We start from the raw sequence: 27939 nt of genomic DNA on the forward strand, positions 1-27939 counted from the left end.
CAGCATAACATCTTGAGGGGGGGAGGAAGATGTACTTTGCTTCCGTGTCCTGTTCCGTCATCTTTCCTTTTGCCTTTTTTTTTTTTTTTTTCTAGCCTTGAACTAGCCACTTTGGGGAAGAGCAGCCACCCCATAGGGCTTCTTCCTCACCATGCTCGGCCTCACTGGCTGGAGGAGTTACCTCTCAGGCAGTTGTAGGGCTGTTTAGGTGACTCAGGTGTGAAAGGAAGAGAAATTTCTTATCACTTTTATATAAAAGGCTGACAAAAATGTGAAATGGAGCAGGCTGCCTACTTGCAAAGCCTGTGTTCAGGGAAGGGAGTGGTCTGCAGCATATTATGCATTATAAATATTGGAGTAATGCAGTAAATATCGGTAATCTTATTACAGGAAATGGAAATTCTCTTTAATATATAACCTGTGAGGATGTAAGAGGCACACAGACCTTCTCTTAGGTTTTTAGTCTGTTTTTCATGTTTACATTTTTACATTTCATTCATATGCGTTTGTTTTTTTTAAAAAAAGGTGGTTTGAATTGCCAGATGGATTTTTCATGAGGACTGTTACGCATTTTTCTGTTTATTTTATTTGAATACTTAGGTGTCTGTGTTTGGGGGGTGGGGTGTTGTTTGTTTTTAGTTTTTTCCTGTTTATAGTGCATTGATCGTTGTTAAATTCAGCCTCTCTGCCATGCCAAAAGCATGCCTTTGGGAGTGTTTCTAGGCTGCTTGTAGTACTTCTCTTTTTTTCATCATTTGTATATAACTCTTCTTGCAAGTTATTTAAAATAAACTGGACACTTGCAAAGGCATTTTTTAAATTTGTCCCAAACCCTTTGCCCTTTAAAGGGAGGTTTTGTATGAAAAAAAATCTCCTGAGCTCCTTTTCTGATGTGATTTTCATTAGGCTCAGCCTGACTGAGCTCAGTGAAGGTCCCACACGAGTCTGTTAGTTCTCATTGGGGTGTATTTTCCAGGGATGGTCCAGGTTATGATAAAGGCACCTCAAAAGCTGCACTGCAGCAGACAACCATGTGGGGATGCACCAGAAATGGGTTCTTTGCTCTAAGAGTTCATCCTCGGAAAGTTGGCTGAGCAATGCTGGGTTGCTGGTTTATCTGATGTAGAAATGAAAGATGTGAACATTTGTCATGTCCACTCTGACAGCACCGTTGAGCAATTAAGAGAAAGAAATCTAATTTTTTTGCCATCAGTTTAGCTCTTGGAATTCCCTCATGGCTTATTGTACAAAAGGCTGAAAAATAAGAGTAATAATCCGATTTTTGTCTGTTTCTAGTGTTTTATGTTTTCCATTACAGCCTTGCTGGTGTGCTGCACTGACTTTTTGAACTGCAGGATCAAAAAGTACTCCTCTCTTTTTTTTCTTTTTTTTTTTTTTTTTTTTTTGTGAAGACTGTCTCTGAGAAGGATAAATATTATTGATTGAGGTATTTAATACACTAATGAAACCCACAATTATTGACTATGTAATTAATATACTGTCTAAAAGTAAAGTTTGACAGCACATATAGAAAAGCTCTATTGACTTGTGCTTCTTTGGCATCGTGCCTTGCAGGTTTTTATTTATAGACATTGAAACACGTTCTTCTTCAAGTAATGATTCAATCCCACTTTCTGCTTGCCACAAGCTAGAAGGCTGCCGTTCTTGCTGACTGTAAGGCTTTCATATTATCTGTGGGGAACTAAAATTTTCAGCATTTAGCTTTGCTACCTCTTGCATTAGATTTTGGAGCTGGAATGTCAGTGTGTGCAGCACTGTTTCTTGCGGCTGGGAAACCAGACTTTTTCCAAGGAGGTTTCTGCTTTTTGTAAGCAAGTTTGCAGGCTTGTTTGACTTGCTTTTTTGGTTTTGCTAACCTTGGCGAGCAACGAAAACACGGGAAATTCAAGGGACATCTTGATAGACCTGGGAGGGTACTGTCAGTCAGAGGATAGCCTATCAGTATAGCTGCATTTGTGGTTTTGAAAGCAGCCTCTATGTATCCTTGGGGAGCATATACTCAGCTTTAGGCTCAAGGTGATACGTGGTTTTGTTCTAAGCTAAAGTGACCTTTCTTAAGCCTAGCAGTAAGATATAGTCTTCTCCCTGAACTGACAGATGATCTGCAGCCCAGTGTGCGTTCCTGCCTTATTCCAGTGTTCAGCAGTGCTGTGTCCCCATCATTCTGGCTGACCTCGGCATGGTAGCTCATCATATCTCCCTTAGCCTTGCTCATCTCCTGCAGCTGGTTCTGCTTGCAGCCCAGCCTTGCATTCTTTCCTGCTGCTTAAGTTGCCATAAACTGTGTTTAAATTGCCAGGAAGCTGAAGATACATTTATAAATGGCTTTAAGTTGTTCATGTGCCCTGTGAAATGTTAAACTTCTTAGCACCAGGTGAAGTTATTTACATCGAACTCAGAAGCTAATAATGAAGGTTTTTTTAGATTTCAAGTGATTTAAAAAAACCTTCCAAATCCCAAGTGTATCAACTATCTGGTAATTGGAGCTTGTGCTGTCATTAAAAATGACAGCTTTCTCCAATAACATTCTTAGTGCTTGTAAAATGCAGCTAACATAACCTATATTTAACTTGTATTAGCTAGAATTTCCTTTCTGTGCTTGCTTACTTTCAGAGCTTTGGTGTGAATGCTGAGATTCTTCTCTGTTCGTGAACCACATATTATTTTACCTGGTTGGAGGAATTGAAAGCTTTTAACCAGGGCTGGACAGCCAGCTAGCTCTGTTATGGTTTCCTCCGTAGAAGTTTTTTTCAGCCAACAAGTAGAAGCCATTCTTTGGGCAGAAATAAACCTTAAATAATAATAACGCATTACAGGCAAGCCCAACTTTGCTGAAGGTTAGCAGAAAGCTCTAATTCCTTAAACCTGCTGAACAAACAAAGCCTTTTTTTTCTTCTCTGTGGTCAGTTAAAAACATTTGCATGTTGAATCGTTAAGGCGCTGTCCCATAATTGAGATGCTGGGTAGCAATCTGCTCCCCTCCTCCGCCTGGAAGTGTTCCACACAGAGCCCTCTAATTAAACAGAAAATGGTTTGTCATGTGTAACTGCCTCTTCTGAATGTAACAAACTCATTTCAAGAGATGCCAACACCATCTTTATAGCTGTTTTAATAATCTTCTCTTGAATCAGAGAGGGCTCTAACCTCGTATTTCACTTCACCAGCTGTTTATTTCGCCTCCCCCCCCCCCCCCTTGCACTGAGAATGTGCAGACTCTTTTAGTGTGTGTGTATGGAAATCCTCATTAGAGTACTGAGTTTTAAGTCTGTGAAATAGTCTGTTAGGGCTGCTGTTTTTAAGCATTACTATTTACAGTGGGAGCACGTGCAGGCTTTTAGCTCCGAGCCCTGTCAATCACCTGCCTGTCACACCAGGAGGGAGCCCGAAAAGCTCCACTGCCATCCCCGTTTGCTGGGAAACGAAGGTGTTTAGGCAGTTTCCAAAGCTAACATCTATTTTGCAGACAGATGTGCATGCCACAGCCACCCTCTGCACACGCCTGTAATAGAAACCATTAGCTTCTCCGCCACCCCAGCGCAGAGGAGAGCTGCAGTGTATTCTTAATGCATGAAGTGTGGTCTGGATAGGACACAAATAGTGTAGCAGATTACCAGGTAAAATTGGCTTTTACCTCTCCCCCATCCTTCTCAGACACTTTCCTGCCAAACTTCAGCTTTTAAGTCGGCACTCAAAGAAATTCACTCTGTAAAAGGCCTCTTGCTGCCTTTTAAATTGGCTAATGTTTGGCAGAAAATCCGAATAGCGGGTACAATTATTTAGTGCCTTCATTACTTACTGCCTGGAGACTTTCTCTGATATTAGTAGCTCCTGTTTATTCAGGGTGTGCTTGTGTCTGCTTCACTTATGCCTGTCTTTTGGATAGGTGAGGACTTGTAGGAGCTCACGGTGACATGCCACAGCCTCATGTCCCAGGAAGGTGCTTTTTCTTCAGATAAATCCCACCCCCTGCTCTGAGAACAAAGACCCTCCCTCGCCATAACGGCTTACTGCACGGTAGCACTGGTTAGAAGATGAGGAGCAGTGTTCTTCCTACAAGCCATGTTGTTGACATCTAGTTGGGATGTGAAAATCACTTCGAGGTTTATATCTCCAAATATTGCAAGCCTGATGCCACCATCTTCAAAAAGGGAAGGAGCAGCAAGCCGACTCCTGTCAGTTTGTTAGAGCATATTTATAACTCAAATGCTAATTCCTGCTCTTGACTCATAATAGCTTCTGAATTCTGAATCTTTAAATTCCGAATCTCGTGTTTTGAGGTTAATCCATTCAGATAGATTGGGAAGCAGAATTTATAATTTAGAGAAGTAATGTCAGTCCTTCTTTGCTTCAGTCAGTTATTTCATGTTGGCAATAGGTCCCACCAGCAAGCCAATACTTGACCCTTCCTTATAGACTAGTCAAAACCAACGAATTCATTTTATCTGACTTGATACTGCAGTTTCCTTTGTACTCCTATACCTTGGCCTGTAAGCTTAAGAGTTGTAATAACTAGCTGTCAGTGTACTTGCCTGATTCTGATTTAACTCATTCAGCTTATTGTGAGCCTTAACCTATTTTCTGTGCTGCCTCCAAGTGCACAGCTTCTGCAAAGAGATTAATAAGACAAAAAAAATAAATCTTAATTTTCAGATCTCTTCCATGAAGCGATATAGACTTACAGGGTTTGAAGAAAGGACCAGCATTAATATACCACCCATTGGTGGACATGGCCTTTAGCATCAGTCTTTAAGCGAGCCCTTGCAGTAGGAAGCCTGTATCCACCGCAGCTCTTGCTGATGCTACAGCTCCAGGAGCTGCCTTCACCTTGTAGAAAGCTTTGCTTGACTTGCACTCATTATACTTTAGTCTTGTATCGGACAGTGGAGAAGGCATGCTCATTACTAAGCAAGATTTCAGGAAAAGGGTAACTTTTTTTTTTCTTTTTAAGAAAAAGAGTTACTGTATTTTGGTTAGAATTTTAATTACCATGTTTGGAAACATACAAAAAGATAAAGCAATGAATGTGAATTTCTTTTTGAAACTTTACAAATTAGTTTCTGATGTGGTGGGGTGTTTTTTTCCCAGGTAACAAAACTGGTAAAAGATCACAGTGTTTTAATGATCCCTGTTAGTGTCATTTCCTATGACTAATGAGATGTCATCTGGTGTTAATGACTGGTCTGGTCCCCAAGCAGCAACCCATTCCCGTGCTTTGCTTCCTATTCTTTGAGCAGTTTGAGGACATTTGGTGTATCAGGGCAGGAGATGCGCTGTGTCTCCTTTCCCAGTTCAGGGTTCTTGTTGAATTTGCCAAACCTAAGGTGGATGATTTAGTATTCCTCCTAAGGGGTGCTCCTGAAAATAAACATTAGACTCTGCTTAAACACCTTTAGTTTATTGTGGTGGGTGCTAAGTGCTTGCGGGGGGGGGGGGCATTCATCCCAGTTGTATCTTGCAGAACATAGGATGCCAGCTGTGTGTGACTGTACCCATAAATCCCCTTTCCAGGAGTTCCTGGCTGTACACTTTGTAAGCAGGCTTGTAGCAAACACCTTGTGATACATATTCATTATTTCAGCTTTGCTTAATGCATAAGGCTTGCAGGGAGGAGGGGGGAGAAGGAAGTGGCTTTTCTCACCAATTTATGTTTCTTGAGCTAATCCACCTCCCCTCCTTGGCACAGTTAACTTTTAGTTGTAATATTTTGTATCTCACAGAAGCAAGTTTTAATTGCACTACAGAAGTCCCTTTCTGCCAATAGTTCATTAGACTTCATCAATGTTCCAACTGAAGAATAGTCTCTCTGGATTAGCATCATATTCCAACACACTCTTGTTGGATTGCTGTCAGGCGAATTGATAAAAGAATACCTCAGGATTGAGCCAAAAAGTACTGGGGATGAGATACAACAATCTACAGGCTTCCAGACAAATGAGCAAAAACCAGGGAAAGCCATAATTCTGCATTCAGGACATCACGGGCCTGGCAGGAGCTTTGGAAAGTCTAGATTAAAATGTAGCTATTTTTCTTCTGGAAATAGGAAGAAGGGATTTGGTGCTAGTCAGAAGCAAAGCCTACCTGATTCAGGCAGGAAGCTAAATTCACTCCAACAGTTTCTCTCAGATCCGGAGAGCAGCCGCAGTGCCTAATCAATAGGCAGAATCCAGAGGTGCTGGCAGAAACATCTCTAATATGCCCGCAGTAATTAACTCTGAATTATCAGGTGTATGTTTTGAAACCTAAATGGTCACCCTAGGATTTAGCAAACAGTTTTGTGCAGCTAAGTGTTGCCTGGGCTCTTCCCCTCCATAAAGCTGTTAGTGACCCCAGTTTGCATCAGCGGGGCAAGTGAGCACTGTGCTGCTGCTAAAGCTGAAGGTGATCCGGCAGCGCAGCCACTGGAATAACCCTTGGAAATAGGGTTTAGGCTATAAACCTTGTTTCAGCTATCTCATAAGAGCTGTTCATCCTGGGAGATAAGTCATTGTGCGCCTGTCTTTAAAAATGACTGGCTCAGCTATTGTCTGCATAAAATCACCTTTGTTTATAGTGCATTTTCTAATGGCTCAGCCAGCAGAGTAAAATTTAAATAAGTAATTATCGTGCAGAAGGTGCACGCTAAATGGAATGATTTCCCTGGCTGCTCTGCCCTTTTGGCTGCACTCTGAGCACAAGACAACTCCCTCGGTAATCAGGTGGATTCAAACAGGCAGATTTTGCCAGCTTGTGCACCTTTGCTCTAGGAGCACTTTTGCTGCTCAAGATCAGCCTAAGCAAACTTAAATCACCTAAATTATTGGTACAACCCAAGAAAAACACTGGCTTGGAGTTTGGGGATCTTGATTTGGGGTTTTTTTATAATTTATTTTGGGGGTGGGGAGATTTTGCAGGGTTCTTTTTTTGGTTGGTTTTTAACTCGGAAAGGCAAGAAGTGCAGAACTTGGGCTTGGATTTTTATTCCAATAACTTAATGCAGGGATTTTAACTTGGTGTCCGTCCAAAAACTGGCCCTTCGGAAAGCCACCGGCACTTCTTCCGGAACCAGCAGGTGGAGCTTGAAGAATAGCATCAATTTCCAACCCCATTTATGCTAGAGCCCATTGAGTGGGAGCTATCTGTGCTGAAATCCTGATTGAATAAAAATTGTTCATTATGCAAACTGTCTGGTTCAGTACACAGAGGCAGCCCCCAGGCACAGACCCCAAGTAGCTGCTTTCTCTTTCCCCAGATTAAAACATATGAACTGCTTTGATGTAATCTTATAACAAAGCCTAATGGAAATTTTATATCCTCTGAAGTTGACTGCCATTTCTCATTGCCCTGCTTCCTCTGTCCTATTAATACTCCAAACCAGGGAGTGGTAGCTGAACTTGCGCTCTTTTTGCTCACAAATACGGTATGCTTCCCATCCATGTTTAAGTTTTTATTTATGTTTAAATACTGTTAGATTACATTACAGTATGTTTAATCCCTTGTTTTTTCCATAGCTATTTATCATTTTAATGGAATGCAGGAGAATATTACATTGTGCAATGTGTTTAAATTGATAAATTGTATTAGAAAAATATTGGATAGGATTTTTAATGGTAAGTGGGGCTTTAGTAGATATATTTTCTCATTAGTAGACTAACTGCACACAGACTGCATGAGGCTGGAATGTTAAGGATTTTGGGATAAGCTATATTTATGACTTATTTGACTAATTAAGGCACAATTTTATCGTAAAGTTTTTCCCAGACTTTGCTGAGCAGGATGAAGGAGGAAAACTTGCCCCAGTGCAGTTACTCTACAACATCAGTTGCCATAACAACTTCATGCAATACTATATTTTTACTTGAAATTCCTTTTAAGACTCAGTTGCTGTAATAATTTGTTTCAGCTGCTAAAAGGCATGTTTCTCTTTGTGGTGGTTTCAAGGCTCTCATTACAGTAACAAAAAAGTGGTTGTGTTAATATAGACTCTTTTCATTTCAACATATGCAAAAGTTCAATAGACTCCAAAAATAGAATTAAAGGGTGGAGGTGATGAATCTGCTATAAAATCTCTTCCAGTCTTTACGAAAGAGGAATGGGCTTAGCTGGTGAAGGTGAACTTTATTAACAGCCTTAAGGAGAGATGATGCTGCTACCTGGTACCCATAATTATTGCACCCTGTGGGAATCTAAAAATGCAACTTCACACTGTATATCTTGCTGCCAGACCCATGCCACTTAGCTTCAGCGAGGGACAGAGGGCCTGTTTGCTCTCCAAAAGAGTTGAGGCATCAGCCAGTCATCTTTCCAGCGATACGATTGTTATTTGGGCACAGCTGGCCCTGAAGTCTTTGTTCTGAAGGAGAACAGCAGAATGGAGCTTCGGCTTCTGCTAATGTATCTGCTCCTTTAATTCATTAAATAATCACCTCACACTGAATGTATGTTGTCTAGGTTTTGGCCACGGGCATACTGGGAGTGTAAAAACAATTTTCAGGCAGCCTGGAGTGTCGTCTGATTTCTGATTCTGACGTTAATTTAGTGGAAGGCAAGGAGTGCATGATAAGAAAGTTGCTTGCTTTTATTTTTAACCCTTTCCCATAGCTTTGTTGACTGTTGCTTTCTTCCAGGAACACGCTGTGCTGTAGCTGCCCTTGCCCGTTAAGCCAGCATTGCACTGTTATAAATCCCCCATCTGGCTTTTGGCATCTCATGGTTGAAGCAGCAATTCCTCAAACAAGTTCTTGTTCTAGTTCAGCATATGGACCCTGTTTCTACTGGTGCCAGGCAAACAACAAAGTTTTAAGCTATTTGGTTAATTGAGGCAGTCAAAATACGGCTGCTTTTTCATCATCTCGAGGCATCTCAGGTCCATGGAGCATGATGAGGAGATGTCCCGGTGGCTTCCCCAGGTGTTTCTTCTCCCAGGGATGATGCGGAGGCGGGAGGGGAATCTGCTGTCTTCAAAGCTGTCTGTCTGTGGAGCTGAGCTGGCAATTTGATTTTGACATTAGAAGGATTGCAGCCTTTCTCATAGAGTCCTTCTGTAGTGGGGTTTTGCTGTAGAAGGTGATGAAACTGCTTTTCATCCAGGGCAGAACCAGTTCATTTGCTTTCTGGAGTGGGGGTGGAAGGGTGCAGAGAGCCTAAGCCCACCTTTACTCCTTGGCTCCAGAGTGTGGAGAGGAGGCAGCCTCTCTTCAGGAAGGAGAGAACACCGAACCTCTTAAAATCTGGATGGATCCCACCCCTCCATCTCTTTGACACAATTCTGAACTCTGGTCTGCCATTTTACAGGTCTCCAGCTGAATCGTAGTCTTCCGATACACATATGACTCTGCTTTTTTTCTGCACTGTGGCCTTTTTTCTCCCCCTTTTCTAATCCTGGTTCTCTGTGTTGAACTGAAAGGGTTAAAATGGCCATATCTTGCATCCGTTCTCTCTGGCCAATTCCAGCCACGACCCTTGGATTTATAATAACGGCGGAGATGATGGTCATTTAATGCAGCCCCCTGCCTGCAGCAAAATCTTCATCAAGGTTTTCCTGCAGCCTCCCTCAGGCAGCTCATCTCATTGCTTAATTGTCTTTATGCTTTCTCACAGCTTCATATTTTAACTGTATTCCCCTCAAACTGCAACTGCGGTTTGGTAGCGTGGCTCAGGAGAGTGACCCCTTTACAACTTGGTGTCTGTCAGCCCTGGCTGTGAAATTTGGGTTGGGCAAATTATTTTGGGTGAGTAGAGATGATAGAAAAGGGCATGTCTCACCATGAAAGATGAATCATTCCTTTGCCTTTTACTCCTTGTTGTAGTAACATTATTCCTGAGGAATTTTTTGCTATTTATGTGATTGTCAAATGCGATTCCATCAGAATTACAAAGGAATTCAGCACGAATTAGTGGCCACTTAACGTTATAGAAAGCTGCGATGTAAATGTACTCCATGATCTCATCTACAACTCGGTCCTTAGCGGATGCTTCGAGGTAGATTTTTTTTCTAAAGTGGTCATAAATTGCAACCAGTCATTGGACTCCCTCCAGTCCTAGAGCAATTACTGGGCCAGTTCAGCTGAAGGGTTTGATCAGGTGTTTTACTAGCAGGATTTTATTTCACTAAATGAACATCTCCTGAAGAACTGGGAATGTAATATTTACACGTTAAAGTGCTGCTGTAATGGCACTGCATTTAACTTCACTAGGAGACCAGGAATCCCGTGGTAAAATGCCTGATAACTGCTGCATTTACCAAGGGAATGAATTTATAGCAGTTGAATTCCTCCGGCAGAACAAAGGGCTGTATTATGAAAGCACCCTCTTCTCTCTAACAAAAGCTTTAAGCCAGCCCCGTTCTTGCTCTAGGAGACGGTGCGGTATTGCTTTACATCATTGCGGTGGTTGCCTTGCCCGACTGCCTGGAAATATTTTGGATAAGTAAAAAGAGGGGCTGGGCGAGGGGAGGTTTATCCTTCTGTTTTACCCTCCAGAGATTGCATATGACTTAATCTCTTTTGGAAATTCTGGGAGAGGTTCTCCACAGAAAGCGGCTATTACATGTGAGCTCGGTACATGGAGTGGCAATGTAGGTGGGACTCAAATCCACCTACTTCAGTACCCATCCTCCTGGTGAGCAGGAATGCCCGTGAAGCAGCTGCAGAGGTTTCCAAAGATCATCCCTCACCTGTGGATCATTCCGTCCTCCCTTTCCATGGCTGGGGCTTGGGACGAGCACGCTCGCACCCCAGCGCCGTGCTGTCTTTACCCCTGGCTTGCATTAGCTACCTCTATATATATAACTTGTGTTTAGCTATGCGGTTTCCCTTTCCCTCTCTTTTCTTCCATTGGTATTAATAGTAGCTAATTATTGCTTTTACTATTAGGTCATGTGTTGTAAATACACTAAATGCGGTACGCATCCCGTGCGTGCTGGCTTGTGTGCTAATGCCTGGATTCTGCCTCTTAACATGCAGCTTAATTGCCTACTTGCACGGCGCTGCCTGACATGCTATTTTTTGGGATAATTGCTCCCAAAGTCTCAGCATTTTAATGTAGTCTGTATTACATGGTCTAGCTAAAAATTGTTCAAAAAAACCCTTGGGTCCCATCCCAGAAGAAATCACATCTTCCTGGGAAAAGCGGAGAGCTCTTCCTCCTTTCCTCTTCCTCCTCTCTTCCCCGCAGCTCGCTGTGCTGGAATTACTGGGGTTGCAGAATATCCTCTAGGAGCAGAGCCCTGCAGCAGCCCCAGCCAGCGCTCTGCTGCCTGCATCCATGGGTGGCTGTGAGATGAGTCAGTGACAACCTGGTCACTAGTGAAAAATCTTTTTAATTATTTAAGTGGTGGTAAATGCTTGCTCTTATTGGTATGGGCATAAACTGTAGCTTTGCTAATTTTCCTCTTTAATCTCTCCTGGAAGAGCTGAGCGCCTGCTCTCCTTGGCGTTGTGTTTCCCTAAAGAAAGACGCTTTGAAGAAGTCAGCTCCCTGCTCAGGATGCTGATGTGAATGGGTCCCTCGGCAAACAAGTTTCAGGCTTTTACCCTAAAAGCACTTGTGGTTTATTTGTGAGCATAATGTCAAGGCAGCCTAATGGGAGATACGTGCCCCGTTCAGTTTTAAACCGCGCAGCACTGTAAGCTTCCCAGGTGTGATGTTAGTGCTGATTTTGCCTTTTTCTCCACTTTCCATCTGGGAGAAGGAATAAAGCAGAGCCCTGCTCTGCCTTTCGCAAGGAGACTGTCTCCTCTACTGACAGCTCCAAAAGAAACGCTCCCTTGGCTCTTTATAGGACCTTTAGCTTCCCTCTCTCAGGCCAATAATGCAGAGACTGCTCCTTTGCAAAGCAAATGCTTTTTGCATAGATGTGTTCACTTCATCAACAGCTGACTATGGTATAAGCAAGATGTACACGCTTAGCTGTATTGCTGCAGAAGAGCTAATTTTCCTCCCTTCCCCACTCTTTGGGGCAGGGCAGAACATACGTACTGTTACCTCTTAATTCTTCTGTGGAGCATTAGGACTAATAAAAACTTTTCAGGGTTTCTGATGTGAGAAGCAGCTGATGTTGCATGCTAAGAAACAAAGACTGGTTTAAAACAAACAAGCAAAAAAAATTTTCCAGTGATAACAATGGTGAAAAAGCTTGTGACCCCCTCCGATGGCAGGTGACACTCTTCTTTGCTTGACTAATTGCATTGGGTCTGCATACCTAGGTGGTAATGAAGGACTTGAGCGCTGGTGTACCCTTTAAATAACGGAATATTGAAGTGTCATTGCTTTCATGTTTGTCTACTTGCTTCTAATTATTGAAGGCAGCTAACTTTAAAGTATAGGCCATTTCCTCCCCTTCCTGCAGTGGGGTCATAACAGCTTGTTTATATACTCCTAAGCTGGTTTGCTGCAACAGATTGTGACTTTAAATAGAAGGTTGCTAAGAGTGAGGTAAGGGTGCCAGGAGAAATGAGCTTTCTCAAAACAAGTCACTTGGTATTTAGGGGAGATGGGAACAGCAGGCAAAAAAGCATCAGTGGAGAGGTGAAGGATGGGCGGCTATCGTCGGCGGTTGGTGTAACAAGTTATAAATATATATATATATGTAGGTATATATGTTCTTTTAGAAAGCAGAGGGTAGTGTGATTGAGCCAGCCGTGTCCTGGGGAAACCTCTCCCAGGATTTTCCTGGACCATCTCACGAGACTGCATCATTACTAGTTAGTTATTCATCCTCGGCAAATGCCAATAGCTCCTGTTTGGCATTGGGCTGAATATCAAAAAAGTTGATTCATTGACTTAAAAAACAAAACAAAACCTACACTGGACAAATGCTAGAAAATATGTGTTGGTAAAAAGGTGGACTGAGTGATGAATATATTTTCTCTCTCTTCTTTCTCTGACTCATGGCCCTAGCTTAGCGCAGATTTTATTATCTTATCAAACAATTAATTACCTACATCATTTAATTTCATACATATACAGTTTGAGATTGTTGTTTTTGTATTCAAATGCCTCTTATCCTCTCCCCAGTAGACTGGTGCTGCTAAATAGATAGGATTATTTTCTTGGTGGCCACACCAGATTTACTTATATTGCTAAGCCTGCTCTAGGAGTTGGGGTGAAGGCAACTATCAGGCTGTCAAATTTAGCTTTACCCCCTTGGATTTAGTCCCTGGCAGGCTTCTGCTAAGTCCTGGAAGGAAAAATTCATTAGATGAACCTTAGCATGATTTTTCCATGGCTTTGATTTTAATCAAAGTACGGATTTGATATTGTTTTATCATTAGAATCTGTTGACTGAATGTCAACGTAAAGCAATTCCCCACTGCCTGGTGGAGAGACGCATCCCGTGTGTTTAGGTAAATCCCAGACTGAGAGAACGGAACAGCAGAAAGGGTGGAAATTAGCCTCTGAGGCTTGCAAATGCACTGCAGGCTGCTGTCTTTCTGCGTTTCAAGGACCTTAAGTTCAATTGAAAGGCTGCTATTCTGCTTATCCATAATGGGCAAACTAATCAATTAAAATGGTCTGTTCTTAAGCCATTGCAGGAGGGAAGGCTTGCTTCGAATAACGGCCTTACAAGGTCTGAAGGATGCGAGTTAAACATAACAGCCTTTTATCTCCAAATCTGCAAAATCAAGGCAGTGTGTTTTACCCAGGTACCTGGGAGCACAGGGAAGAGAAATTCTCGGGAAGCTCTTTAGTAGGTTACTAAAGAGTGGTTTTGCATAAGACTGTGGAGCTGGTTTTCTCTGAAGACCAATTTATACAAGCCCCAGTGACTGCAGTGAGCTTGTAACTCCCAAACCTCAGGGCTGCGGCTCAGCATCCTAACAGGAGATGCTGCGGGGACCATGAGGAGAGCTGGAGGAGGGTCAGCCGCACACACCAGACCTGTTATACCTGAGGATGGAAGCCTGAGTGTTTAAAAGCTTCTGTGTCTGTGTTTTCTATAACGTTGGCGGATGAGATCCACTCTGGGTGTATGTGTTCGGATTTTAAAGAGCTTTGTTTTCCAGGTCAGTGCAGTGCCTAACTCAGACCCAACTTCCTTGTGAATGAAAAATATAAAAAAAATGTAGAGTAAGGCCGTCTGTGGGCTGCTCTGGTTTAGGCTGTTAGGGTATGCTGACTGCAGCAGCATCCTCCGGGTAAGTATAGCGCTGAGCTCCTAAGGCTGCAGGTAACCCCCCTGCCTGGCCGAAATCCGCTGCACGACAGACGGCAATTTTCTTTGCTTGCAGGCAGGACGAGGTCAGAGTGTTCTGTCGTCGGGACTGCTATAAATCGAGAGTAATTGGGCTGGAATTGGTGGTTGCAGTGATGCAAGAATTGGTGTAAGGCAGAGGTGAAACCAGAACCTAATGACAGCTTCTGCCTGCTCGCTGAATTCTGCATAGAGATCAGCACTTCCAGCAACAAAAGAAAGTAGGTCAGTGCCAGGTCCCCCTCCCCGCCTGCGCGCTGGAAGCACATGTGTTGGATTACACGCCTGCAGATTGAAGCAAGAGCGACCGTGATGGTTTTTTTTTTTCCTTTGGGAAGGTGCATGTAAAAGCAATTTGGTGCTTTACGGCGTGCTGGCGCAGTCGCTCTCACCATGCGGTTTTTCTTGGGAGCTGCTGCAACTCCGGTGCTTGGGGACCGGGGGGACCTGTTTGCATGTTAATATTGCAGGAGGGGAGCTGCACCTGTTCCCCGGCAGCCTGTCCGTGGATTGGGGAAAGATGCGAGGCCAGCAGCAGCACCCAGATGTGCTCCTGGTCCCTGCCCATCCCCTGGTTCCATGCCTTGCCTTGCTGCAGCTGTGCAACTCTAGTTCTACTTGAACGATTACCCAAGACGTTAATTGGGACTCCTGCTATGATTAAAAAGAAATTTCAGATTAAGCCCGCCATGCTGTATAGCTCAGGAAGAAAACATCTCTTTATAAACACAGCAGGAACATGGGGACTCCATTATTACTATTTTCTTTTAACTTTGAAGAAACTGGCTCTCACTGCTGTTTTGACCACAAGGAGACAAGTGCGGTAGTCACTCCACTATGGTCAAAGCTAAGCGGAAGGGATGCTTGCAGGGAGGTAAAATTGCAGGGTGTTTTTTCCATCTTTTTTTCTTTCCTTAATGTGATAATCATAATGGATTTATCTCTGTAGACTTCAGTTCCTGTCTATGCGGGTCTCCGCAGGCTCTGCCGCTCTTCGGCAGAGCTCAGAGGAACTTGTAGGTTGTAGAAGGCAGGCGAGTGGGTAAGTACGGTCCCCGCTCCAAGGAGCAGAATACAGTATTTAGCATATTTAACTTGTTACACCACCTTTGCAGTATTGTAGTTGGCCAGCTCTGAAAGCATCATCAGCTTGCTGCGTCCCTGGGGAAAGTCCTTAGGTGAGCAGCGTTGGGTTGTTGGTCCCACACTGTTAATTGGAAGGACACTGATGACCAGGTGAAATGCTCCAAGACTCACCGTGGCCTCTTAAACTCTCAAATATTTGCCCTGGTTATTTTCAGTTTGGAAGGCTGTAATGTAATTTGCAGGTGAAATCCAGCCCTCCTCCACCAGACGCTGCCTTCTGATGGAGAGTATCATCTGAGGCTGCCTTCTCCTCCAACGAAGCCTTCTGCGTGCCGTGTTTTAGGCAGGACCCGCTGTAAATCCTGTTCAGCTGAGTTCCTATGCAGCAGGGGCACAGAGAGCCTTACGCTGCCCATCACGCAGCAGGGGACCAACTCCAGCCCTTCCGCAGCACCAGGAGATAACCGGCTACGTTCAATAGCCAGAGCATGAAACACCGCGGGTCAGCAGCGTCCTGGCCCTGCCTGTACTCCGTGCTGGACTCGCTGAGTCGGTAGGCGAGGGCAATGGTAGATTATCCCCCGCTCCCTCCTCTTTTTTTCCTTTAAACTTACCTTCTGGTGTTCCAGCCAAAGCAGCATGAGGTGAGTAAACTCTGCTGCTCAAAATAAGAGTGGATAAGCTCAGTTTACTTGCATTTATTCATGACTTCACCACTCCGCTGGGGCCTGAAAATCAGAGCCAAAAGGAACTGCAGTGAAAATTGGCCTACATGCAATGGCTTTAAATAATCTGCCCTTTTGCTCTAGTTCTGTGTTGAGATGTGCTGGAAGCCTGAGGAGCTGGGATCTGCCTTGATGTAAGAGCTGCTTTTTGTTTTCTTGCCCTGGTGTTTGAAGCTGTTGTTGGTTTTTCTGTATATAGTGTGACTTGGGGGAAGTTACGCAGCGGGGGAAAAGAAAAAAAATGTGTTGGAGAATTGCTGTATTTAGGGCATGACTCGAAATTATATCAGAATCAGCACAACAAATTAGCTTTTATTTCCAAAGATGTGAAAAAATAAGAGAGAGAAAATAGAAATAAAGTGATTAGCATATGTCACAAATATTGATACCCAGGGACAGGATATTATATTGGTCTAAACCCCATAGTTCCACTGGAAGGAGAATGGTTCATGTTAATAGTGAATTCTTGTTTGCACTTGCAGTTGTGCAGGCTGTTAAGGCAAATATGATTCCCAGATGACGCGTGGTACATGCATGTGCCTGACACTTGCACCAGCCAGGGAAGAAGTCACGCAAGCCATTGGAGAGCCGAGTGCGCGGGATGAGGCTCAGCTTCAGCATCCGAGCAGAAATAGATCCATCTGCAAACCAGGTCATCACTGCTCTTGCGCTTTTTCTCTTGGGCCCCCTTGAATCACATCATGATTTCTTCCCCCCTCCAGCTCCCTGCAGCTGGGATTACTTTTCACGTACTTTGCTCACATAATTGCCTCTAATAATTTCTCAGCTGGCTTTCCTTCATTCTGGAGTCAAATATTACCACCTTTCCCTTTTTTTTTTTTCCCCTTGACGAGGCTGCACGTACCTGCTCCAGCCTGCACGTATGCTCTCCTTCCTGCTGGTCCTGCCTCTCCCGCGCCTGTGCCTCATCTCTCACTGTTTTAATCTTGAGAGTTTCCCATCTCCCTTCCTGGAGATGCACCCAGTTGAGGGTGTGGGGGCTTCCTTCGCCCTCTGTGCTGCACAGATCACTCATGCAGGTGTCCTTGGCCGGTCCCAGTGCTGCTCCCCACCCAGCACGCTCGGGCTCTGCGGGGAAGAGGCTGCTGCAGGGAAGATGGAGCGTCGCAGAAAGAGACACTGTCAGGCAGGGCTGCTCCGTGTCTCTCTGCTCTCTGGATGCCGGCACCAACGTTTCAGGGCAGTGCTGTGCTGCCAGCAGTGCTCACAGCGTGTGTGGAGGAAGATTTTGGAGGTTTCCCATGTTTGCTCTATGGAAAACCCTTCCAGCCGCCCAGAGAACCCGGTGGTTGGGGTCCTGCCGTGCCAACTGAAGCACTAGCAAGTCGAGGCAGGCTGTTAGCATCCTGCGGTATATTTAGTTCAGGTTTAACGGGGGTTCCATATGTGTGTGTTCTCTTGTTTCCTTTTGCTTTCTACGTGCTAAGTAGATGCAAGGAAGAGTCAAAAAGTCTTCCCGCGATGGCATGAATGTGGCTTCACTGCTCTGTGTGCCGCTCTCCTTCGTGGGGCTGCTTCCTCGAGCCGTGCCTTTAGGAAAGCAGTAGTGTAAGAGCTGGAGAGGAGCAAGTGTCCCTGCATCTCCTTCTATCAGGAGCCCCTGAAAACGTGGTGAAGCCTCTCCAGGGGTTCTCCTGGAGGACAGGACACACAGTGCTGTGAGATAGTACCCTGCAGGCAGCTGCCGCTGGGTTTTGCAGCCTTTGCAGGACCTTTTGGCGGGGTATGTGCCAAAAGGGTTACTCTGCTTTTCCTTTTAACTTATTATTTTTTTAATTTTTTGTATTTCAGAATGAGATTAAGGCATAAGTTGAAAATAATACGGATACTCTGTGAACTCCCAGGAGGGTTAAACAGGGCTTATTCTGAGGGCATGAGGGCATGCAAGGCAGTTCCATGAGACAGCCCACCCAGAAATGCTTCTTTACAGAAGACCTGTGAGAAGCTAAGACCTTTGATTACAGGGTATTTTAGCTGTAGAAGGATTGACTTGAGGGAATAACAATGAAAACCTTTTCCAGGGAGAGCAATTCGTATGCACTATTGAGAAATCAGGTCTGAGAGTAGTTTCACTAGGTCTGTAGGAAAAAAAAAAAACAACAACCAAGTCACGCTGGTAGGCTTGAAGTGGAGGTGTTAAATCTCAGCTGCGAGGTGAGGAAGGTGCAGCACAAACTCCAGTGCTGAGGATGCTGCGGTACCTGCCCACAGGAACCGGGGGGTGGAGGGGAATCAAATGAAACTGGTGCAGCTCAAATTGAAACAAACAAAATCCATCTCTGGGGATGGCAACCCTTGGTGGGAGTAGGATCTGCTTCTCTGGGAAATAAAGTGTATGGATGTGGGAAAGAAATGGAAACCTTTCCAGGCAAGTCAGCAAATAGCTAAGAGTTTTGTTATTCTGTAACAGCCTTGGAAATACGCAGTCTGTCATAGGAACAATTTTGTATTTTAATAGAAGTGGTTTGCTTTTGACCCTGTATGGCAGAGCAGCCTCTGAAAAAGCAGGAGGTGAGCTTTTACTGTTTCCATCTGATTTTGCTTTTCCTCCCTCTCAATACTTTTTTTTTCAACATCTGTGCCCTGGGCAGGTTTCGGGCAGGTGTCTGCAGGCAGGTACAATGCTCAGCGCAGGTGCAGGCAGCCTCACGGGGTGTAGCAGGACATGGTTTGGGTAAGATGGAGGTGGCAGACACCGATGCTATGCCCAGAGATGTGCTGGTGGCCAAAACTTTATTGTTAATCACAATTTGGTATTTAGGTAGCAGCAGGGTGCCTCCGTAAGTGCTGACTGTAAGTACAAAATAGTCCCTGTCTCCTGGAGCTTCCCAGTACCAGCAATGCCTTTCGTTCCCAAGGGAGATCCAGGATTGGGTTGCAAACACTGACTTCTGCCTGGACCCAGGGTCGCTTTTCCTGGGTGATGACCCAGGTCTTTTCATCTGAACAAGATGTGTAACTTTAAACCCATGATTTAGCATCACCCTTTAGCAGGAAAAGACAGAATTCAAAGCATCTGGCGGGCACTGCAGTGTTTTGTGAGGAGGAGACCGCAAACAAATGGAGAGAAGAAATGGAAAAGAGAAGGGAAGTTCTGAGTAATTTTATGAAGTGCTTTTACAAAGCGGATGGCAAACAATGCGTGCCTGACCCTCTGCCTGTCTGCAGCACAAGGGCTTTGACAACTGACTCCCTGAGAGCAGGGAGTGCAGCAAGCTGTCCATAAATCAAAAGCACCAAGACTATCAAATTTGTTTATTACTTGGGGTTGTGCCGCTCTGTTTGAGTCATGTAGCTATTTTGTTTCATTTCTTCTAGCTATGTTCCTGGGAAAAAAAAAAAAAAAAATATTTGTTGGAACATAACTGTACCATTCCCTTTATCCTTTGATTTTTTTTATTTTTTTTTAATTCTTTTTTTTCCAGAAGATAGCGAGCGAGCTCCGCTGTGGTGGAGCTGGTGGTGTTAATGTTCTGCAGCAGGAGTGAAATAGCCTGGAGATGTGCAGCGAGAGCAGGGGTGTGTGCCCTAAATAGGAGGGTTAAACAGGACTTATTCGGAGGAAAGCAGTAATTGCAGCTTGCGTGAAGCAGTAATATTCTTTTGTGCATTATTTACCCAGGAACATCTGCTAATACATATACATTCTCCGGTGCGTGTAAACAAGTTGTGCAGGAAGAGGATTAGGAGATTTATAAAAAAATTAGAAGCAAGTTTAAAGGGCAATTAGAAGAGCAGAAAGAGATATTGAGCAGTGAATTAGGGAGGATATTTTAACACACAATCAGAGCTTCCCGAGACATATTCAGAACAGAGAGAAGGTAAAAGAGAAAATTGGCCAATTACGAAATGATAGTGGGGAATTGGTGACATGAGAGAAGGTAATGGCTGATTTGTTAAACAGTTATTTTGATTCTGTTTTCACAAAGGAGGAAGAGGATGGAGGGCAGCTCCGGAAAGGACTTGGGTGGTGGGGATGAGGGTGGGGATATGCCTGCAGAGGGGTAACGATGCATTCACAGAGCAGCTGGGCATGGAGATAATTTCCCCCATATTCATGGGGTGGGGGAAAAAGTGGATTTGAGTGAGCGGCTCCTTACAGCAATGTGTGATAACTCGTGCTTTTGTTTGCCTAATTGGCTGCTTTTGAGCGGGGGCCAGGGACTGAGGTAGCCACCGAGATGAAAGCTCCTTCTCCCCTTTGAAGGCCTTTTCTCCAGGAGAGGGGAGGACAGAGTGTATTGGGAGACAGCGAGCTGCATGGGAACTCTGGAGGGATGCTGCTCCTGGGGCTGCTTTTATGTGGGTAGAGAGGTGGTTTGGCTCGCCAGCGATGCTAGCATGATACCTTCCCAAAAACACACGCTGCAAATCGTGAGCACCGCTGCACTCCTCTGTGTCCTGTTTCCATAGCTGCTTTCACTTCCATCTGTAACCCACAAACTCCGATGCAGTCGGCAATCCAAGAGCATCCCTGTATCCGTTGTTCCCATCGGCATCGTCTGGTGTAGGTGATGCCATGTTTTGCCAAAGCAGTCGTGAGCTCAGGGGCTGCTGGATGTACTAAGGGAGAGAAGAGGGCTGGTGGAACAGAGGAGCGATGTCAACCAACAGGACTCAAGGAGATAGTAAGCGATGGAAAGGGAAATATTCTTGGTCATGAAATGGGATCTTGGGAGGCGTTCCCAGGGATGTGGTTGAAGCTAAGACATGGAAAGCATACAGAAATGGAGGATTTAGGGAAGGATGAACTTGAAGGACCACAGAAAGCGTTATTTAGCTTATGGGAAGTGTGAGGCAATGCTTTTGTTCTTCTCTGTCCCTCTGAAGGGGGGTACGTGTCGCACAGCAACTTTCTGAGACGAAGGAAATAATTTGGAATTGGTGCGGGGGGGGGACACACAAGTGTTGTCTGGGAAGCACTGGGGAATATAGGAGAAGCTGCAAACTCGTGCTCTTGGTTGAGACTGATAAACTAAAAATTTATTCTCAATATCCAAGCAGAGTTTGGTTTTCATCCTGCCTGGGAGGATAAAAGAGATGCGGTGTCGTATGGTTTGTGTTTTCAAAGCATGTCTGAAAAGCTCTGTATTAGCAATTACGGGATGAAACCGTGGAGAAGTGGTACAATGGAGAGAAAATTGGCTCTGACTCAGGAAACGGGATTCTGCCACCAGGGGTGAGTTTCCAGCAGCACAGTCTGGGGTCTTTTCTGGGTTCTCTGGCATTTTTTTTTTTTTTTTTTTTTTAATGGAAAGGATTTGCATGAACAGCCCAAAGTTAGAGCATTAAGCTCAATGATGTAAAGAAGGGGAAGGCAGCCGCAGTGATAGAAACTCCTCTCGCCTGCTGAAGCGGTGCATGGTGCAGGTGGCAGACCGGGAAATGCTAAAGGAACGGGAAACTGATGAGCAAATAAATGCTCAAGTGACACGCTTCCCAAGGGAGGTGTTCAGAGCTCGCAGCCCAGCTGTAGGGAGCTATTGGGAGCGTCTAACCACATCGGCAACAGGCAGCCTGTCTGCCCGCACTCCGGAGAGGGGACTCGATGCGTGTCCGAAGGTTGAGTCTTGTGGTGGTGAGTGGCACCAGTTTGTGGCTGGTCCCCCGTCGCTGGGAAGGGGTATGTTGGCACAGCCGGGGGAGCCCAGGCAGAGCTGTAGAGTACGGAGGGGATTAGGTTTATAGAATCACAGAGTCATTTGGGTTTGAAAAGATCTCTGTAATCATCAAGTCCAACTGTTAACGCAGCACTGCCAAGCCCACCACTAAACCACTACCAAGTGCCACAGCTACACACCCCCAGGGATGGTGATGCCACCACTTCCCCGGGCAGCCTGTCCCGGTGCTTTTGACAACCCTTTCAGTGAAGCCATTTTTCCCAACATCCCATCTAAACCTCCCCTGGCACAGTTTGAGGCCGTTTCCTCTTGTCCCATCACTTGTTACTTGCGAGAAGAGACCAACCCCCACCTCGCTACAGCCCCCTTGCAGGTTAGTGTAGATAGTGATCAGGTCCCCCCTGAGCCCCCTTTTCTCCAGGCTGACACACCCCCCTCCCCCCAGCTCCCCCAGCCGCCCCCCATCAGCCTTGTGCCCCAGACCCTTCCCCAGGCCCCAGCCCGGCTCTGGACACGCTCCAGCCCCTCAATGTCTTTCTTGCAGTGAGGGACCCAAAACCGACCCCAGGATTCGAGGTGGGGGCTCACCAGCGTACAGGGGGACGGTCACTGCCCTGCTCCCGCTGGCCACACCGTTTCTGGCACAAGCCAGGATGCTCTCAGCCTCCTCGGCCACCTGGGCACACTGGGGGCTCATCTCCAGCGGCTGCCAACCAACAGCCCCAGGCCCTTTCCCACCGGGCAGCTTCCCAGCCACGGTGCCCCCAGCCTGCGGGGGCTGCTGTGACCCCGGTGTGGGACCCGGCACTGAGCCTTGGTGAACCTCATGCAGTTGGCCTTGGCCATCAACTCCGCCTGTCCAAATAAGAGCACATGGACCACTGCCCAGCATTGCCTCAAAGTGGCTGCAGTGCTTACCACCACCTCGGAGGTTCAGCCCTTTACCCCAGGGACCTCCCTGTCAAACCTTTGGTGCCTGGGAGTGATTCTAATTAAATCTCAAATTTCCCCACCTTACCTCCAGCCTGAGCCAGGCTGTCTCTGGCAAGGCATGGTGATACCTGTGTCTGCTCGACTGGAGAGATGTGTGCTTGGAGGTTGTGGGAGTGCTGCTTTGGAGAAGAGGGGATTTATGCCAGTCCTCAGAGCAACATTCAAAATGCATGAAGACATGCTGTATGAAGGGATTGGGGAAAATACACACAAGAGTGAACCAAGGGCCGTGGCAGAGCTGAACCATGCAGATGGGAAGTTCGTTTTTGAGGCTAAGTGTCAGAGCATGCCATAAAAATTTAGTTTATCCTCAAAGAGCTGTAGTTGTGGAGGATAGATGGGTGCAGGGAGGGACAGCAGCTAAGGGAAAGGCAGGAGGAACATCAGAAACCTCTAGTCCCTGTGTCCCAGTTTTGGCTGGGATACAGTTAATTTTCTTCCTAGTTGCTGGTGCAGAGCCGTGTTTTGGATTTCGGATGAGAAGAGTGTTGCTAACACTGATGTTGTGGTTGTTGCCAAGCAGTGTTTACACCAAGTCAGGGACTTTGCAGCTTCTCACGGCACCCCACCGGCCAGCAGACTGGGGGGCACAGGGAGCTGGGAGGGGACACGGCTGGGACAGCTGACCCCGACTGACCCAAGGGATATTCCATACCATATGATGTCATGTTTGGTATATAGACTCGGCAGAAAGCTGGCCAGGAGCTGCTGCTCAGGAACTGGCTGCGCATCAGTTGGTGGGTGGTGAGCAACTGCATTGTGCATCACTTGCTTTGGATATTCTAATTATTTTATCGTTGTTATTATTTTCCTTTCCATTTCTGTCTTGTTAAACTGTCTTTATCTCAACTCATGGATTTTACTTCCGCACTCCTCCAGTTCTCTCCCACATCCCACTGGGAAGGGGGGTGAGCGAGTGGCAGCGTGGTGTTTAGCTACCTGCTGGGTTAAACCACAACACCATGTCAAACAACACCTCCTATTTAGCAGCGTATCATGTCTCCCTTCTGGTTTTTAAACAGGAGCCTTTATTGCTCAGAGTTAGAGTGCTTGATTGACAAGGCTTGTAATACACCATGGAGTTGCCTTTATTTTTCCTACATGTTAAAGAAAAAGATACTAAAAATACAATTATGGTTTTGAGCCAGGCGTAGTCTGTTCTAATATAATTCATCTCAAAGACTATCCATCGTGTCTGCTGCACCCAAATCATTTATAAAACATTAGCATCTCCTGTGCTGACATTTCACTCCTATATTACAGGAGTTACACACAGACTTAAAAAAAATTAATAAAGTGCTTCTCTTCTTCATTCTCCCACTGAGAGCTTTGATTTCCAGAGTATGAAACGAAATAACCAACATAACAACATTCTCCACTTCTAAGGGACAGTGCCAGACTCATTCAGTTGCTATTGGTTATAGAGAGTAGGACATGAGGGAGCTATTTCAGATCACGGATTATTTGTTCTGGCTGCATTGGACATCCCTTTAGTGGAGCTTTAGAGCCCTGTAGACAGAAAAGTTTGGATAGGAGCTGGAAGGGAGCGGGCTTGATGAAGTAACCTCTTCCTTTCTCCTCCCAGAGTTATTCCTGCTGTTACCCAAGAAGGGTATTTAAAAGTGAAGCATCCGAGCCCCTGCCCCTCCTTGCTTGCCATAAGAACAGAAGATGCCTTGACCCTCCAGCTGCCCACTCCCACCACCCAACTGCTCGTAAAAATAAGTGCATCAGGGAATTTTCTTCTCTCTCTCATTTTTTTTTTTTTTTTTTTTTTTTTTTTTTTGCATAGGAGTTTCCCTTTTTGTTTCCAGATACCTCCAGAGGTATATGCTATATATATGCTGCCGCATAAATCCCCGCTCCCCATCCCCAAAGCAGTTGGGGGGAGCAGATTTCTTGAGTTGACCCGTTCTTCCTGAAGCTAGTGGTGTGTCTGGTGGCAAACGCGAGCCGTTTCCTTTGGGCTTTCCAGCCTCACACATGAGCTACGGGCTAGAAACATGCCACCGCTGGGAGACTGTTACGAAATGAACAGCAGCCTTTTCTTGTCCAAGATCACTTTTATTTCCCTTGTTTCATTAACTTCAGTGTCTTTTTGGTCTCACATGTCCACGCTGACAGGGAAGTCACACCGACTGCAGATTTTGGGCAGCATCTCCCCAAGCCCGTGGGCTGCCATCGGTGAAGCCGCCCACTCTGCTGTGCCCTACGGCCAGCAAACGCGTCCCTCCGCCGCGGGGTTTAATTCGGGATGAGGGGAACAATCAGGTCTGCTCCCTCTTCTCCACCTAGCCACAACCCCCTCCATATGGCTGTCTTGGACCATTTATTTTTCTCTTCTATGGCGGACCAGAAGCCCTGGGCACTGTGCTTCTCGCTGCTCTATGAGCTCTACTTTCCCCCTTCTCTGACTCTTCCTGTGACACGACCTGTTCCTTTTCAGAAACAAAACCTCCCCTGACGCTGTCAGGACTATCTGCAGCCTGGAAACTGCTCCTTGCTGCCCCAGTGAAAACCTTAGTCCAGCTATAAAGGTCCTCACGCCACCAACGCCGCTGGGAAGCCCCTCTCTGCCTCCAGCCCCATAAAAGCCCCTTTCCTCCCTGGGGCCTCGCCGCACTCTCTGGAGACAGAGCTCTATGGCTCTATTTATTTGGACTAACGAATCTCTCTCTCTCTCTCTCTCTCTCCCCCCCTATTACAATTTAGGATGTAAGGGTGAGTTTTGGCTCTCTGGATATGGACTTGGCTGCATGGCATACAACCACCCCCCCCACCCCTCCCAAAGTTTAGTGCTCTGAATTGCTGAGAACATTGGTCCGCTGTGGTTCCCCCGCGCGTACTGAGCCCGCCCGATGGCTTTCAGCATCTGTAGGCACTGCTGCCGGTTTGTTTTCTCAAGAAAAAAAAAAATCATATACTGGTCTGCTATAAATTCAACAATACAATCCTTAGTTCTGAAGATATAGTTTCCGTATAGTTTATAAACATTATAAGACATACATATGGATAATTGAGGGGAAGGGGGGGAGCCTGTGCATTTGTTGGGTTTGTTGGTTGTTTTTTTTTTCAGATGTGTGAACATGGTTACAAAAAAGCGCACCTCCTGTGGGTACTCATCTCTTTAAGTGTTGGGTTTGTCGGTTTTGTTGTTTAATTCCACCTCTAATCAGTCTTTCCTTTGGTTGTTGGCTACTCCAAGCCCAGCAGGCAAGCCCTGTTCTGCTGTAATGCCTGAGATATTCAGGGGTTTGAGATTGTCTTCTACGAGATTCCCAGCCAACTTTGGCCTCTGGGTTTGGAGCCAAAAGGGCTAAAACGTGGGAGAACCAATGTCCTTATTACATCGGTATCAGTGTCCTTGCACTCACTTTCAGAGAAACAGTGTAGGCTTAATCGGTGATGTTTTTTACAGCAATTATGTTCCTTTCGGTAATTGGAGGGGTCGTTCAGAGCGCTCTCGGATGAACAGGATTTCACAAGAGCATGGATACAGTCCATTTGTCCAGCTGTTGTCACCGATGAATTGGCTACCGTCCCCATTATCTGCTTTTTGTAAGGTTGGCTTTGTTGTTGTTGTTGTTGTTGTAGGTGCTCGGTTAGGCTGTTTGTGACAAGGTGTGATAATGCCTTTTAATCCGCTCCCGCTGCGTTCGGCACAGTCCGCGTTGGCAGCCCGGCCGGGCACGGAGAGACCGTCAGAAGCCGAGACAATGTTCTTCCCTTTGCCAGGCCAACGCTAGCCACGTACAAAAAAAGAAGAAGAAAAGAAACTCTGGTCCTTTGTAGATTGGTGGCAGTACAGATTTCGTTCCTCCCGCAGCTGGGGGGCTCAGCGGATGACAGCCGCTAACACCATCATAAAAACCAGGAGCGATGCCCGGAGCCCCGAGCAGCCGGCTGCCTGCTGGACCCCGCTGGGCGGGCGGAGGGGCGTCCGCCGGGTGCACTTACCCTTGCGTTTGGGGGGCAGCGTCGGCATCACCCCAAAACTGAATTTGTGCTGATAATCAGGCACATAGTCTGGAACCTCCTGCCCGTTTTTCCGTGGCCCCAAGGATACCGGTTTAGAGGTTCGGTTACGGCTTTTGTGGCTGGTGCAGTTCTTGCCGGGTTTGCGGTAGCCCGGCCGGGAGCCGGGGGGAGCGGCGGGCTGGCTGCTGTGCAAACCGTTCTCGGCCCCTCTCTCCTTCCCCTTCTCCTTGGAGGAGTGGTGAGGGTGGTGGGTTTTGGAGGCTCCTCTGTCTGCTGTGGAGAAAGTATGTGTTTTAATCTGATGGAGCGACTCGGACCCTGAACAGTTCCTAAAGTCTTCTGCTCTTAGCACCTTGAGGTCCTTGCCGTGCATCTGCTCGGGGGACTCGCAGATGACGCTGGAGCTGGAGCCTCTGAACCTGTGCAGCCATTCCCAGAGTGAACGGGCTTTGCAGTCGCAGCTCCATGGGTTCCCATTCAGCCTGAGAAACTCCAGGGCTCCCAGGTGGGCCAGGCAGTCCCCCTGCAGCTCCGAGAGGCTGTTATTGAACAGGAAAAGGGTGGTCAATCTTCGGAGGTCATGAAAAGCCCGCCTGTGAATCCACTGCAGCTGATTTTGATGGATGAGCAGCCGATCCAGGTTTATTAGTCCCCTGAACGTGTTCTGATGGAGGCTCCAGAGCTTGTTTCCATGGAGAAAAAGATGGCTGAGGTTAACCAAGTCAACAAAAATATCATCCTGAAGGAACTCAATGTGGTTGTCTTGCAGGTAAAGGTATTGCAGGTTGTGGAGGCCACCGAATATCCCGCTGGGGAGGGAGCTCAGCCCGCACTTGTACAAATACAAGGCGTGGAGTTTCACCAGCCCTTGGAAAGTGTCTGCAGCTAAAGCCCTTAAGTAGCGATTGTCCCCCAGGTCCAGCTCTTCCAGGTTGACGAACCCATCAAAGGTGTTGGGGTCGATGAAGGTGATATTGTTGGAGTAGATCCAGAGGGTGACCATGGAGGGGCTGAAGTGGCCCCGCAGCAGCAAGGTGATCTGGTTGTTCTGGAGGAAGATCCTCTCGCTGTCCTCAGGGATGCCCTCAGGGATGGTGACAAAGTTGTGAGCCTGGCAGCTGACGGTCATCGGGGATGGGTAGCACACGCAGTCGGTGGGGCAGCCCAGGGCGCCGGGCACCTTCAGCCCCAGCAGCACCAGCAGCAGCTCTGCAAACCCCCCTGTGCAGAGAGAGGGGAGAGCGGCATCAGCAGGGACTGGGGCACCTCCCCGCCCACCCATCACCAACCACCGTGGGGACTATTCCGGGTGAAGAACACCCCC

At 46.3% G+C, this 27939-nt stretch overlaps 1 protein-coding gene across 1 annotated transcript in view; it reads right to left on the reverse strand.

Moving 5' to 3' along the window:
• Positions 1 to 62: 62 nt before the first annotated feature.
• Positions 63 to 27939, reverse strand: part of RTN4RL1 (reticulon 4 receptor like 1) — a 55953-nt gene continuing 28076 nt past the window's right edge. The window contains exon 2 of the mRNA XM_080380406.1: positions 63 to 27836. Within this exon, the coding sequence (XP_080236532.1) occupies positions 26473 to 27836 (1364 nt within the window). The 3' untranslated portion in view covers positions 63 to 26472. The remainder of the gene's footprint in view (positions 27837 to 27939) is intronic.

Source organism: Falco punctatus (genome assembly GCF_963210335.1).
Source record: "Falco punctatus genome assembly, chromosome: 1".
Classification (NCBI taxonomy): Eukaryota; Metazoa; Chordata; class Aves; order Falconiformes; family Falconidae; genus Falco; species Falco punctatus.